The sequence below is a fragment of the Anopheles maculipalpis genome, chromosome X (assembly GCF_943734695.1).
Source record: "Anopheles maculipalpis chromosome X, idAnoMacuDA_375_x, whole genome shotgun sequence".
Lineage (NCBI taxonomy): Eukaryota > Metazoa > Arthropoda > Insecta > Diptera > Culicidae > Anopheles > Anopheles maculipalpis.
The window spans coordinates 17,642,294-17,659,178 of record NC_064870.1 but is presented as its reverse complement, the minus strand read 5'-3'; the positions used below and the strand labels follow the sequence as shown (position 1 = coordinate 17,659,178).

At 36.5% G+C, this 16,885-nt stretch overlaps 1 protein-coding gene across 2 annotated transcripts in view; it reads right to left on the bottom strand.

Annotated features, from left to right (window-relative positions):
• Positions 1-3,403: 3,403 nt before the first annotated feature.
• The window catches only part of LOC126568578 (fragile X messenger ribonucleoprotein 1 homolog), a 28,145-nt gene continuing 14,663 nt past the window's right edge, over positions 3,404-16,885 (bottom strand). The window contains exons 7-13 of one of the 2 annotated variants that reach the window (XM_050225079.1): positions 9,538-9,685; positions 9,305-9,454; positions 9,089-9,220; positions 8,763-8,970; positions 7,979-8,458; positions 7,360-7,428; positions 3,404-3,927 (exon numbers count right to left, since the gene is read on the bottom strand). In XM_050225079.1, coding sequence (XP_050081036.1) covers positions 3,404-3,927; positions 7,360-7,428; positions 7,979-8,458; positions 8,763-8,970; positions 9,089-9,220; positions 9,305-9,454; positions 9,538-9,685 — 1,711 coding nt within the window. The remainder of the gene's footprint in view (positions 3,928-7,359; positions 7,429-7,978; positions 8,459-8,762; positions 8,971-9,088; positions 9,221-9,304; positions 9,455-9,537; positions 9,686-16,885) is intronic. The other variant, XM_050225087.1, reaches the window with a different exon arrangement.

Below are 16,885 nucleotides of genomic sequence, written 5' to 3'. Positions count from 1 at the left end.
ATCTACACGAACAAAGTAAATTGAGAAAAAGTTAGCTTCACATGTTTCATTTGGTGCAAAATTTATTACGACTTATATAACTGCGTACGCCATACATAACTGAATTTTTCTTTCACGTATGACAAATATACTGGTTACATGAAAAAATATGCCGATTATTGCAAGCCGCTTCAATCCCATTCATACTAATATAAGTAGCTCCATGTAGTTCCAACTTATTGACTTCCATGATTACACACGTTCATTATTTCATATGTTTATCTATGTAATATATTGATAATACTCATATTTAAAATAAGATTTTTAAACCACTCACTACGAGAGACAGAGTTTCAGCTTTGAATGACTATGAAGCTCCTTTCAAAAGTGACCTGCTTTCAAGTGCGTTTACGGACATTGAAAACAACACTTTACTTATTAACGCTGTGACGTAGGGACTATGAAGCGAAATAACAAAAAAAAACGTATATTTTTATGTTAATCTATTTCGTTCACTACTATAGAAAGTGAGAGCAATTACAATTGTTCATTAAGGAAAACATACTGTAAAGAAACTTATATTAAAATATTTCTATATGCATATTTATTGTTACAAATGTGCTCTACGTTCTGTTCAATTATTATTCCGAGTACGATTAGGTGCGCTGGTAAATAAAATTTTACTAATACAGCATTCATATACGTAGATAAAAATACAATTACGTTTAAACGAGCAACAGGGTCCATCGTTGCATTGAAAATAAATCAAGTTTTTTTTTATGCATCATATTGTAATTACAACGGTTATTTTTCCTCTTAAATGATTATGGTTACGACGTCTTGAACAATTTGAAAGATATTATGCGGGATAATTTTTTTTCCCAAGATGAACCATACTTTTAAGTAAATCCTGATCATCATCACGATAACTAATACCGGCAGAACATGAGTTACTAAAAAACGTATTTCGCACTTCGCAGTTTTAATTTTAAACCTAATTAAAACATTTTCAAACCAAATCTATTACAGCCTATCGTTTACAACAAATTCAGCCAAATTACAACAAAAACTGAAGCTTTTATAATTTAGTGATGATAATAAATTGGAATGAGAAGGCTTGTAGACTGCTCACAATAATGCTAAAAGTAATTTTCTATTTCTTGAATTATATGATTTGTTTGTTGGTCTGTAATGTCTTGATGATGTTTTTTAATGCACGCCGGACGTAATTATTTAAAAAATTGCTAAACTAAAATTGTATTGCTGAGCCACGGTCAAGCAAACATTAAATTAGTAGCTGCGGTAGGTTGAAACGATTAATGCCAAAGAAGCATAGACGAACATTTTTGGGTTAAGATTCTGTTCAGACAAGTCTTAATATCTTCTGCATTATATGGAATTTTTACTCTTCACAGAGTAGTGGAAGAACCCATTGCCAAGGTGGTGCTGTATGACATGTTAAATGTGTTACAAGCTGTGTATTAAAATGCTAGGTCGATCCCCGTGGTATTGATGCACGATGTTTGGAAGTCACTGTTAATGACTCGCGGTTTTCAATTCCGTCGCATCAGGCAAGATTACATCGAACGTTTGGGACACAATTTACATAAGATGTAGTACCAGAACTATAATGTTACCTACTCAGTTCAATACGGGGGTTCTTTAAGGTATTATAATAATTACAATAAAAATGTGTTCCTTTCAGCTACCCTGAAGCAGAAATTGTGGGAAGGGATTTTTCAATACAAATTTGACTTAGTAGTACCGTAGTTGGCAGATTTTGCCAACGGGTAATCTCGTCATACAACCATCTTTTGTCGCTAAACGATCTGTTGGGGCATGCTGGCTACCAGTTTTGCTAAGCCTAATTAATACCACGTAGCCGGATAGTCAGCTCCTGCTGCAAGGGAACTTAGGTCTTTGTGTTTTTCATTTAACTCTTGGATTAGTCCGGCTCAGCATGGTTTTATGCCGGGTCGTCCGATAGCCACTAACGTCATGGAATTTGTTTCGAATGCTGTTGATTGTCTGGACCGTAGCCTCCAACTTGATGCAATTTATACAGACTTCTTAGCTGTGTTCGGTAAATTTCAACATTGTCTACTGTTGATTAACTTCACAAGCATGGTTTATCTTCAATCGTAAAATGGCACGAACCTTTGATTGCTCGGTGGTATGCCACTAGTTGCAAGGGAATTGTATGCGATTTGACAGATGAGGTTGAACACCAAATGTCCTTCTAGCTTATTAGTTAGAATTTAAGATTCTAACTAAAAGCTAATAGCTTCACAATATATTGCAGGCAAGCTATATAGCTTGCTTTAAGCAGTGTATGTTTATTGAAGAGAAGAAAGGAAATATTTTTTAATTTCATATTACAAAGTATGTTAAGAACATAACGTCCGGCGGCAAAAAAATCATACAGCGACAAACGCACAGTCAATTGTGATTTACAAATGTTGCACCATAAGTAATGCCAGCTCAGTTCAGTTTCATTCTATTGATGTTACGTTGAAAATGTGTCCATTTTCTGTTTAAGTAACGATTAGTGACAATTATATGAAAATGTATTGTTTTTTTTTTTACTAACTTGCAGTAATTGATGACAAAGAAAAATGATTGAACTTTGTGAAATTGAGTTCGCGAAACGTGCGTTTGTTCTACCGTATAAATAATAAAAACTAGCAGTTTTGCATTCACCAAACAATTACTTCATAGTTAAAAATTCAATTAAGGAAATATTGAGCAGCTAATAGAAAAATCTCACGTTTACACACATTCGAATTTACAGTTTACTTATTATCGCGAAAGAGTTTTTTACAGCTAAGCTAGACTTTTTATCCGACTCATTCTAACCGATGTATCATTTAGAACTTTTTTAGCTTCTTAATATAGATTTTTGACATTTTTTTACGTTCTTTAGATGCAGATGAGAATTATCCACGCAGAGCCTCTATGTCTACACTAAACTGTATGAAGATGGAGGCAAAATGTGGTTTTCAAGCTGTGTCCAGATATGAGGCATAACATAACATAAGAGTGCTCGAATTGACTTATTGACAGATAAATCTGCCACAACACACGTGTGGACGCAAAACCTCTCCCTCTAGCGAAACAACTCTGCCATTATAACTAAAAATACATGTCTATTAACACATGTGACGTGAAAAACAATTCAATCAAGACTTTAACCAATTTCCTTATGTTGAACACTTCTTGTTGTGTTCGACTACTCAAACTCGTAAAGATATTCGAGCGCATGTTATGTTGTGTTTTGTTATGCCATAGCAAAACGCAACAGTTCTGCGTTGTGTTTTGTTGTAGTGCTGAGTTGTTTTTGCTATGGTATACGTGTTATCCATAACAACTATTCTACAGTCTGGACACAGCTTCAAACAGTTGGTACGACTGTGGTACATGATTTCTAGGAAGATCCGTTTAACAGTGCGTCCTTTCCGCTCTTTACGGTCACCAAATTTGACGGTCCTATAGGTACGGTGCTGCTAGCACTAGCAAGGACATTTACTTTACTCGATGATGAAGTATTTTCAGTATTCTGCTGTTGATTCTGAGATGGTGTATGTTGGTTCGACTGGTGCTGGTGCTGTTGCTGTGTTTGCTTATGTTTGTTGCCCACTCCAACGCCACCACGGCTACCGCGATGACGTGAGTTGGAATCTCGCTGAACTTTCGGTCCAGCAGCGGGTGTGTTTCCGATACTTGCATTCACGGTAGTTATGTTCCCACTGGTGCCGTTAGACTGTAATGCGTTTAAAGTTTGCAAATTAGACTGCGCCGCAGCAGCCGATTGTGAGTGTTGCGCATGTTGTTGCGTCACTGTTTGTGGTTTGCTGATAGAATTTTGTTGATTGCTAGGTGTAGCTACGTTGACAGGATTGTTGCTGGAGTTACTCTGTTTAGCATTAGCATTTTGGGCATTTCCGTTTGCTGCAATGATAATCAAAATAATAAAATCAAAGATCTATCAAAGAACAAAGACTTAATTTTACAAAAACATTAAATATAGTTATGAAGTAGATTTTAAAGCCGCCATTTTTTATGTAAAATTTAGGTTATGAGAAAGTTTTTTTCGACAATACGGCGGTAAACCATATTAATATAATACAAATAAAATAAAATTTTCCTTGCACTGAATCAATAAAAAAAATCCTAATCCTAATCTTTTTCTTTTTGCTTTTTGCTAAACACACGTAGGTTATTCGTCGCAGGACTTTGTTTGCACGTCCGTCCGTTTTGGGTCCAGTGATCCGTTTATTGTAATGTACCATGAGTTTAAAGTAGTCTGTGAAACTGAACTGTCGCGGACCGCTTTTCCCAATTGCATACGTTCTACGCGTCCTATTAACCGATAAGTTATAACTTAAGCGTTAATACAAAATTACTGCTTCAAGGGGGCCACTCACGGCCCGTTATATTTAAAATAAATTATGAAATTCGAGTACTCGATCATCTGTGAGCGCATGAAAGTCCACGTTAAGCTGATTGAAGCAAATTTAATGAGTGTATAATTTAAATGATGGAAAAAATCTTATGCTCCCCAAGTGGTGGGATTTCGCTAAAAACCGTTCGCGTTATATCATTAAACAACAGGGAAAATATACATAGTGTGAAAAAATATTCCAAGCATCAAAGGTAGGGATACAAAATAATTGATAACAATGTGGAATTAATAAAACGTTTGTTTTGATTGATGACATATAAGAAATACAATGTATTGTTATCATCAATTTGATCAAGAAAACCTACAAGTTAATACTAATTAGGTCACGCTTTAGCTACAATCTGCAACGTATTTCCATCGAGCAAGTCCATTTTTAGTTTATTTTAAGCCTGAGGACTGGGCGGATACGTAGGCATTGTTTTGACGTTTTTCAGCAACCATTCCTTGTCCAACTTAGATTGCGCCATACTCTACATAGTCTGTTTGACCCAAACATATTAAATTTGTTTTCGTTCGTGATTATGACCATCTGCGAAAACTAGACCAGTTTGACCAAGTAGTTTTGGACATACTCTAGCCCCGCTCTTACCTGAATTTACTTTTTGTGTACAGTATCAGACTATTTTCAAGTTTCGGGATGTTAAACATGCGATTTTTTATAATTTGCCGTAGGATAAAGGGTCTGTGAAGTAAGGTGATTTTAATTTGGCTGAATCTTAGGGGAGCAGTCACCAGAGATTTTATCTTCTTTTGCCATGTTTTGAGCCAAAAATCGCGATCGATTTACTACGCCTGTCAATTTGAACAACCTTTTGCCTTCATTCCTGATGAAAATGATAAATTTTGGAATTTTTACCGAGATTTTCATGTGTGAAACGACCATTTGTCTAGAGAAAACATTTTAAATACATAAAATAACTTTGCAGGGCATGAAATCGCATCTTTCCTTTTGTTTTTGGTCATGAAAACACTTAGTAAAGTTATTAGTGCCACTTTTGCCATGTATGGTGTAACCCAACTAAAAAAAATATTTATTTTATTTATTGTAAAAAATATTATTTTCATAAAAAATATTAAAAAAGGGACAACTGTTTGATATGTTTGATAATTTGAATAGTAAGAAAAGTTTTATCTACATAATCAATGATCATTTCAAGAGCTGACACACAAAAAGGACAAATTTTAGCTCTCAATGCGTAAAGTGTCGAAACAATAAGTTTTGAACTTTTGTAATTAGAGTTGATCCATATCGCCCCATTTAAAGAAATATATATCGAAAAAAAATTCATTAAACATGATCATCCAAACATATTCAAGACAATATCTTCTTCTTCTTCTTGGCTTAACGACCTTCTTAGGTCACGCCGACCATCAAATGGCTGACTAAGACTGCTTGGCCACCACGTAGTTCTATAAACAGTCCTCACAACGGGAGGACGGTCTGGATGGGATTTGAACGGCAGGACCGGGCCGTGTTCCCTACACCACTGGGCGGCCACAAGACAATGTAAAACTATTGAAAAGCAATGTGTTAAAGACATTCTGTAAATACAAGGTATATATACAAGGTTTATCAAATCACTTTACGATTTGAACGGTGTATTTCGTCGATTGTGAGATGTTTTTCTAGTTTTATTCAGCAATTTCATTCCATCCATATGTATTTCAGATCCTTTCATATGATGTTCAACACTCGAAAATTCCGAAAGCGCGTGGAACGCACTAATTCGCTATTAATGCTTGTAAAATGAAGTGAAACTATAGAATAAATATTGTAAATACTATATTACCGTATTTAATGAATTGAAATACATAATTGTTTAAAGAAGAAATACCTTCAAAATCTCTAATTGTTTAGATTTCATCCTGGTGCAATTTGTCATTTGTGTTAAAAATCATAAGGAAGGATCGAAAATACTACATATGGGTGGAATGTAATTGCTTGAAAGAAATTGAAAAACATTTCAGAATCGACGAAATACACCGTTCAAATCGAAATTGGCTCGATAATATCATAAATACCTATAAGATGTAAATACATGGATTTTTTTTATTTAATTTATTATTGAGTATGACAACACGTCGCCGTATTGTCGTAAATATATATACAACATTACTCTTTACGTTACAGTTTGCCTAATTGTTTTCATTGCAACCTAGTCTTTTTTTAGGGACGGCCTGGTCGTATTGTTTCCCAACTAAACAAAAAAAAATAGGGAACTTAATTCTAATAATTCCATCACTTTATATGTCTTCTCAACATCTTGTAATTTGAGTGAGTAGACTATACGGCGCCCGGTAGTGTAGGCGACAGCAGCACCGATTTTCAAACGGCAGGACTTTTCCCCTCGTAGTGAGGATTGACAATCCAATCACGTGTAATTGACAAAGAAGATCGTTAAACCAAGTCGTTAAAAGTAAAGAAGGTCGTTAAGCAAAAGAAGGTCATTAAGCCAAGTAGAAGACAATACATCATTGTAACGTCTTTATTTATTTATGTATAGTTAATTATGACGGACCAGTGCCGTATTGTTAACGTCTTCATTTATAATAAATATAAATTAATAGCATTTGAGTTGAGCAATAATATATTAATTCCTTCTTTCTTCATCATACCGAGCATTCATAATGATCATACCGATCGAGAACTTCAGTAATGCAAACTAAATTATCCGCTCTACAGTTCTACTCCACTCTACGACCGCTAGTTATCTGTTTAAAACTCAATACAATTTAACCATAGTAGTACATTAATCTAACGAACACCAGATACAGTACAGCTCCAACAATCATAAAAATATTGTTTCAAATTGATAATGTTAAAACAACATCCAACTTAAAGCTATAAAGTTTATAATCTATTATCAATTGTAAAAACGAAATAAAACAGTCTAATTAACAAACATTTCAAACTGTACCTTTTAAATTTGGATTTTTGGACCGTCGTCTACTACGCTGGTGCGTACCATCATTGGATGAATTGCTCCCTGAAATTGCAAATGTAAATAGTTATTATGGAATATGTGAAATGTGACGTCAAAAACTCAAGCTTTAAAACAAGCTCAAAACGAGTCAAGCTGTAAGACGAAAATGAGCAACATAAAATTAATTATTTAACCACTTCTGATAAAAAAAAACTTGAGCAAAGCAAAAGTTTAAACGTCTTTTAAATATTTTTTTCCTGATCAATTACACCATAGGAGTATTCTGTAGAATATAGGAGCAAACACAATGTTTGTATTTTAAAGAATATTTCTTAAAAATTTGTTTGAATCCCTAAACCAAGTGCATCGAAATATGCTTCGATAGTTTAACAACCAATTTAATACAACTTCAGACCATAATTATTGAATTATTGATTAGCAAGAAATTCTAAAATTTGTTATGTTTTTGAAAAATGGTACAGTTACTCTTTATTAGTTATGATACTTGTTGTATTTCCTAAATTACTGAATAGTAATTATCTTTTCCTTTTTTTTTGTGTGCGTGTTCTTAAAGACAATTTGTGATGCTGGTTGCTTAAATGTGTATACTAACGTGATTTACCATGTTCTGCATTGCTTCGTTCATAACCATCGGTCCAGCAATCTGCCCATTCCTGTGACGTTTCATTTCTTTGAGTTGATTCTCGTTTGTTTTGGCTCTCTTCCGGACCTACCAGTGCAGTCTGTTCAGACGATGATTGTTGCGACTGTGATGAGGTTATTGGCGGATGTTGCCGGGCGTGTGATTGCAATTTGTTTCGTTCATTTCTTTTGCCACTATTGCCAATACCTGTGTTGGTGATTCCAGCTGCAGCGCCCATAATCGGATTGCCATTGCTTGCAACAGTTCTGGATTGATCTGTACCACCAGATGTACCACTTCTGCTTGCTACAACTGTGGAACCACCTCTTTTTTCACTTTGTCCCCTGGCGATTCGATTGTGGCGAACATCCATATAGTTACTGCTGCCGCCTCGATGTTCTTTATCCGCTCTTGAACCATAATCATCGTCGTTTTCTGTATTACGACGAGCTTTTTCAAAGTAGAAAAAATAAAAGATCCGTTTTGTTTGTTATTGTTAACGGGAAACAAAATAACTGTATTGCTTGCTGCCAAAAATCAGAAAACTTTAAATTACAGAATTTATGAATTTTAAAAATGATTAAAAATACATTGACGAGTATTCTTTAACGGCTCGTAACGTAAAAAATTTCCCAATTAACTTGAATTATGTTGTAATGTATTTTGTAACTAACGTTTGAGTAATATATACGACCAGTTCAGTCTAGTTCTTTTCAAATACAGAAAGCATACGTGAAGGAAGAAAAAAACCTACCTGAGTACCGTTGATTACCACCGCGACCACCGCGTCCTCCCCGTCCACGCATTCCTCCGCGAGTCAAGCGAGATCCGTCGCCATCATTATATGACCGATCCGAACGGCGATTCATCGAGAAGCTTTGCATTGAACCAATACTTGATCCCTGTATAGCACGTAACTGTTGATCGATTTCAAGTTTTTCTTGCCGTAATTGCTCTACTTCCTAAAAAACATGATTATTACATTTTTTTACTATCATAATTTAGGCATTGTGATTATTGCGTTAATTTCCAGCCAGAACTGTTACCACACCGATGTGCGACTGATGTGCAAAAACTTACTTTCAAATGCACTAAATGATATTCCAACAAAACTTTGGCATTGGCTATAGATTCAACAGTGCCTACAAAAACAAATGGAACTTGTCCTTCTTCTCTCGGTATGCTAGGCTGAGGTTCATTGTCACCTTCAATCTGTAGAAGACATACATAAATCAATTAAAGCATTGTCGTAATTGTATATTCCAGTCACGAAGTCAACAATCGATTGATACGTACCTTCACACGCACAACACCACTTTTATCCACAATTTCTTGAATAATCCGTCCATTTTTTCCGATGACTTTTCCTACTAAATTACGAGGAACTTGTAACGATTCCTCGCTGTATTCGAGCATCGCTCGTGCTTTTTTCACTGCTTCACTGGACTGGAGGTTATAATAATTTTTTTATTAATTCTACAAGATTCAAAAATTCAAATTACCGTACACATTCTAACGGCTCTACTTACCTCTCCAGATATTTTGAAGGTACAAGTGTTTTCTTCCAGTTCGATATTTAACACACCGTCCAGCTTTCGTGCAGTTTGAATATTGCCACCATGTGCACCAATCGCTAGCCCCATCAAATCTTCACGAACTTTAAATTCATCGGTAAATCTGTATTGGCATAATAAAAGCAATATATTGATTGCATGTTACACAGTAGTTACAGTGCCGTTAGCATTTAACATGTATGGGTATAAATATAGTAGTTGTAATAATATCATAACAATAATATTCGAAAATGAAGATTCAAATAAATGAAGCATAAATAATAATATTCATATTTTAAAAAAATTCCTTTCACAAAAGATTTTTATGGCGTTTCAGTTTATCCAAGCCTACGAATTGTCTATTCACAATATCTGAAGGAAATAAGTGACAGTTTCAGGTACCGTTTATTACAATTACTTAAAATGTACAAATTTTTTGTCATTTCGATCAATTATCATACTAAATAAATCCAGCAATTTCAGTACTCATCCACAACCGAGCATGCACGGGATAAGGCAAATAAGTAGGAGGAATTGCTTTATTATTAGTTTCTATTTTACACACAGCCATCAGAAGTGGTGGTAACAATACGATAAATACAGTAAAGTTTTCCTTCGCTCAACCTTGTTACGTTTACAATTATTATTTAATTACGTATTTAATGCGAACGTGTGTAGATTGCTGCTAGATGGACAAAGAATGTACAATAGAAATTGTACGAGACATATTGCGTACAAATAAACTTTTATTAATAATAAGTATGACGATACGCTGCCGTATTATCAACACCATGTGTAACTGGAACAATGAAACTGTTAGATATATAAAAAAAAGTGTACATAGATAAGTATTTATTGTTTACGTATTGAAAATATGACGCATTGAGCTTTGCTAAGGCCTAAACCACCACTGCACCAAACATAGCCTAGGTTCCACATCCACTCTCTTTCCCTGTTACACCCCTGTAGCATATCTGCTAAACGTCTCACTAAAGTATACATTATCTCGCATACAACATTATACGCATTATACGATGAGCATAAATTCACAAATTTAACAAATAACCTGCACTAGCCAAGAACGCAAGAAATGTACATTCAGTTATTTTGACCAAGCGCACACCTTAACATGAACATTCAAACACTGACCAGCGTACCCAGAACGCACGGTTCTGGGTACGGCACGGTTGGCTAACGAAGTTTACACAAAAAATTCATTGTTTCGTTTGAGAGAAACGATGTGACTCTCAGTGCAGTGCAGAAGGTCAAACGCCTTCAATCTACATATACTTTGTGGTAACATATAATATATTGTGGTAACGATAACGTCCCCGTTTGGATAACGTGACGCAGTGCAACAATTGCCTTCGTTTCGGACATGACGAGTCTCTTGTAAAATGAAAACCCGTTGTACGAAATGTGGGGAAGAGCACTCTATAAAACAATCCTGCAAAGAGCTGGGTGACACGCGCACCTGCGCCAATTGTAAGAGAAACCATAGTTCCTACAACTTGAACTGCAAGGCTCGCATCTCTTTTATTGATAAAAGAGATGACGCCAAATCGGTTTCAGCTGCACCACCTAAGTTCATCCCGGCGCCGATTTCATCCACAGTGGCTTGGAACACAAAGCTTGGATCGCTGAACAATCAACGAAACCAGCCGAGTCAGCAACGGAGACAAACAACGCTTGTAAGTGTGCAAGTGTGAGTGTTGTCTTCGTCATCAAGTAGCTACGCTCACCCGTCAATTGGAGGCCCTCAAACAAGAAGCGGCCCAGAAAGAATCTCATCCGCCGACTACAAAAATACCAGTATCACCAATGCCAGTTCACTGTGCGGCTCATACTCAACAACAGTAGCGGCAACAACAAAAGCAGCAAGTACAGCAGTTTCCGAATAAAATTCGGACACAACACCAGCCACTGGCCCTGCAACCACCGCCACAGCAGTCACAGACGTCGTAGCAGAAACAGACAGTTACGGAGTGTCAACAGCATCAACAACAGCACGCGAAACGACTGCAGCCGCCATCTCTATCTGCTGACAAAGAAGCGGTACCAATGGAAATCCAATCCCCAAACGTGAAGGAAAGAACAGAGCGATCGAAACAACCGGCACAGGACATGATGGAAAGGATGAGAGCAGACCTTGCGAAAGACGAAGGTAAGCCTGCAAACGAAATGGCCTTTTTGGTGTAATTATACGCCTATGGAGCAAATTTCGAAGTATCGCCAAGCGATACCCACGTGAACAGCAGAATACCATGCTTGTTCAGCTGATCGTCCAAGAACTTCCAATGGCTGTTAAAACTACCACCTGAAATGCATGCTCCGTTGTTCACAACAAAATGGAGCTCATCAACTTCTTACACGAATAAAATCAATGGAGTAATGGAAACGCAGCTAGAAAGGAGTATATGCAATACCTAATTAAAAAGGAACGTTCGTACAAAATCTATGGGGATAATCCCTCGCGGGGAAGCCCCACCCAGGGAGTGCAGGGATTCTAAATTCATAAAAATGTTGTATGGTTATGTATTAACCTTGATTTATTATAGATACCACTAGCTTACTGGGTGTGACAAACTCGGTCCCAGCGCTATCCTCACCAGCAGCCTTCTCACCGGAATGAGCACCCTCAATTACATCCTGGCCATGCAAAGCATCAACCTCATCAACGGCTTTCTCGTTGATATGAGCAAGCTCAGCCATGTCGGCCTCCTCACCAACATCCTGCTCGTTTGATATGGCATCCTCTTTCATGCCCATCGCACTGGATACCAGTACCTTATTGGGTGTGATAACCTGGGCTACAGCGCTATCCTCACCAACAGCCTTCTAATCCCAATTAGCAGCATTACCCAGAAGTACACCGAAGTTGCATGGAGCCAGAAGAATGCAGCAGCACGAAACAGGCATGTGTTTAAATCCTGTTTATATCTAGACTTTATTCACAGAGCCACCCATCTAATCCAACGCAGAAGAATGAGACGATATACCAACGTAGCAAACACCGCAACAAGTATGATGAAACAGAGAAAGGAATACAACAATACTTCGGCAGGACAGAGCTGACGACAAATAGCTAGTAGCACAATTGGGTACCAAGACGGGTACATTCTACATTCAGTCTTCCCTTCTAAATCGTGCGATCGAGGGGTCGAGGTGAATTTAACCGTGGTGAATTGCCATTTGGAAAAAACAATCACCAATAATACCACTGATAATATTTCAGTACATCAACGTGTTTATCCTTATCCGGCCGCTTATACAGAAGAGGTGAATCTTCAAATAAAAACAAAACAAAATATTGGAAGACGGAATAATTAGACCGTCGAGATAGACCTGACCTCTCCTGTATGGATAGTTCCAAAGAAGAATGATGCACCAGGCAAGAACAAGTTTAGATTGTTTTTTTTTTATTCATAAAGGACGGCCAGGCCGTATAGCTAAGTTTAGAATGGTTTTCCGTTACCCAATGCCTAAAATAGCATATGTATTAGACAGTTAAGAGGTCAAAAATATTTTTCCATTTTGGACCTTGCATCGGGAATTTCACCAGATAAAGATGCATGAAAAGGATAATGAGAAAACAGCTTTTGCCGTAAATAACGGAAAATACGAATTTGCACAAATGCCATTCGGATTAAAAAGCGCTCTGTCTATGTTTCAGCGTGCTATAGATGATGTTAGTTAGTACTTAGAAAAAATATGTTAAATCTACATGGATGATGTAATCATATTAGGAAAAACTTTAGACGAAAATCTAGAAAACTGAGGAACAGTATTAAAAACATTGAATTCTGCAAATCTTTAAGTGCAGTCTGATAAATCGGAATTTATCAGACTGCAAGAAGCTCACCAAGAAGTTGGATTGCTTAGTCGTATTATATTACATAAAGGAGTAAAACCAAATTCGAAAAAGAAAATCGATACGATTATAAATTGTCACATGCCCCTATAAACACTATTAAAGAGTTAAGATCATTTTGAGGATTAATGAATTATTATAGAAAGTTTGTGAAAGACTTTGCAAAAATAGCAAAGCCACTTACTAGCATATTTAGGGGTGAAAAAATGCTACATTTAATTTAAAAAAATCATATTGACGGTCCAACATGTTGAATGTTTTGAAAAACTGAAATTGATTTTATCTTCTTCAGATATTTTGATTTGTCCTGATCATAGAGAACCCTTTTGTTAACAACTTATGCTTCAAGCTACGCTATAACAGGTTGGCTGATAAGTCCCCGGTCTGACACATAGAATGCGCCGCTAGTATTAAATGCATATTATTTTTATATAGCACCAACCTTCAAATGATTCGTGTCAAAATTTGACGTCTGTATGTCAATTAGTTTGTGAGACAGAGCGTCTTTTGTCAAGCAACTTTTGGTTGTTTGACGAACGAAAAAAAAACGAAGAAGAAAAAAGTGTTGTTCCACCAAGACAACGCACCGTGCCACAAGTCATTGAGAACGATGGCAAAAATTCATGAATTGGGCTTTGAATTGCTTCCCCACCCACCGTATTCTCCAGATCTGGCCCCCAGCGACTTTTTCTTGTTCTCAGACCTCAAAAGGATGCTCGCAGGGAAAAAATTTGGCTGCAATGAAGAGGTGGTCGCCGAAACTGAGGCCTATTTTGAGGCAAAACCGAAGGAGTACTACCAAAATGGTATCAAATAATTGGAAGGTCGTTATAATCGTTGTATCGCTCTTGAAGGGAACTATGTTGAATAATAAAAACGAATCTTGACAAAAAAATGTGTTTTTTTTTTTTGTTAGACCGGGGACTTATCAACCAACCTGTTAGGAGCAGTTTTGTCACAGGGTGAACTTGGTATAGATAAACCAATACATTTTGCCTCTCAAAAAAAAACCCAACAAAAATCAATACAACAAAAACCGAAGAAGCATATTCCGTTTCCAAAAAGAAAATGTTGGCTATAATTTGGTCATGGAAAACCTTTGGGAGCTATTTGTATGAAACTAAATTTAAGATAGTAACGGATCATCAGCCGCTCACTTTTACACTTTCTCAGAATAATACTTATGCTGAGTTAAAGAGATGGAAATCGTATCTTGAAGAGCACCATTACAAAATAGTCTACTCGCCAGAAAAAGCAAATGTCGTGATCGACGCCTTAAGTAGGATTTGTTGCTCCATGCCAGCAACTCAACATTTGGCCACCTACTAAAAGTCCTCTGAATGCTTTTCGGCAACAAGTCATAATAAAAGAACATTATAAACACGTGGAAATTAAGAACCTCTTTTCGTATTTTAAGAGAATTACTTCGATGCCTCGACAATACGGCAATCATCAAATCACACATCAGTTCAGTTCAAAGTTCCTCTTCAGATCAAATGTATATAGTTAGTGAGTAAACTAACAGAGCACATAGGAGAGGAGAAGAAAACAATGCACAAATTCTGAAACGATATATTTTTATCCAAAAATGTATGCTTAAATTAAATATTTCATATGGACTTGTCACATTTGCAATGAATGCAAATATTATAGAAAATATCGCCACCGATGCAAAAAAAACCCCTTAGCCAAGTGCACCATTTCAAATATTACATATGGACATTCTTTTCTTAGAAAAATATTACTTTCTAACTTGCGTAGATAAATTTTCCAAATATGCACAAGTAGTGAAGCTTGACTCCAGAGCTACTGTTGACGTCTCACCAGCATTGAAGGAAGTAGTTCTCAAACATAAACCATCCGATAATGTTATCATAGACTGAGAAAAATCTCTTAGCTCAAGGGAAATCACAGAATTTTTCAATACATATAATGTTAAACCATATCTATCAGCTACTGGAAGAATGATGAATGAATGGTACAATTGAAAGATTCCATTCTGTTCTTCTTGAAATATATCGTATCACAAAATCTGAACACCCTTACTAATCGATTTTAGATTTAGTCACGAGTTCAGTTCATAAATACAATAATACAATTCATTCTTACACTACCTTTACTCCAATTGAAATTACGACTCCCACCGATAACACACCTGAAATCTTAAGTAAAGTAGAAGCCAAACTGAAGATAACGCAAGATAAAGATATTCAGTATTACAACAGAGAAGCAAAAGCCAAAAATATACCTAAGGAATCAGCAGCATACATGAAAACAAAACGAAGGCTGAAATAAGCAAAACCATGTAGAATGATCGAAATTGAGAAGGTTAATAGATCCACTGTTTTAACAAAAAAAGGAAAGAAGATCCATGTGAGTGATTTAAAGATTAAACTACAGATGGGAAGTTCCGACCATTTGCCGGATCGAATCATGCCGGAGCGCTCCGAGGCCAGAATCAAGTCCGGATCATGATTCCGAGTTCCGGTTGTTCAATGACAATTACATTCCTTGACCTTTAAAACCCCTAAATAAAAAAACTCTTCATAATACATGGCTCATGGCTGCAGTCATTGCTTTCGTTACAACTGCAATGATGAAACGTTTGGAAGATTTTTAAACATATCTCAAACTTTTCACGTTATGGATGGAAAAGCATAATCTATTTTTGCCAGTTACTTTCTTTTCCATATAGCTCATAAAGAAAACAAACTGAAACTGGGACAAAAACGCACTCGCTGAAAAGCACGCATGGTTTAACTCAGTTGTTGCAATGAAATCCAAGGCAACGTATTCGTTGTCATAGCATTTTTGTCCTATTAGAGGTATATGCGATTACCACAGGCGTGGTATTTGCGCTTCCTGTGTATTTTCGGTCGTAGAGGGATTTATTGTATTTCTGTATCTGATTCACTGTATTTCAATAAAGAATTTACAGCATTTCATACAACAATACAAAAGGGTTTTAAAAATGACCAAAACAGGGTTTAACGGTAAACGAACTGAGCGGCCGCGGGTGTGCAATAACTCCCAAGTAGCGTTAAACTCACAGCAGATCGATAAGCAAATTCAATGTAGTAAGCAGCAAGACCTTCCAAGGAGCTCAAGCAACCATTGAACACGACCAACGATTTGCAATAGCTTAAAATGTGCGTTTTTCAAGGTCACTGCTGCTAATATTGACATAAGCTACAAAATCATAATCACTTCACACTATCACCTTATTGCAATGATTCGGTAATTGTTCCAAAGGATTCAGGCAAATAATGCAAAAAAGTAGCAGCAATTCAATGGAAAATCGTTGATTAAACTCGCTTAGATTCACAAAGCCCCTAAAAATAAAAGAAAAAATGTTAGTTTAACTCCAGGCTCGCTTTTGACCTCGGACTCGATTTTGATCCCGGACTTGTTTTTGATTCCTGAATCGTCCGGATGCCATGCAGTAGGGACGAC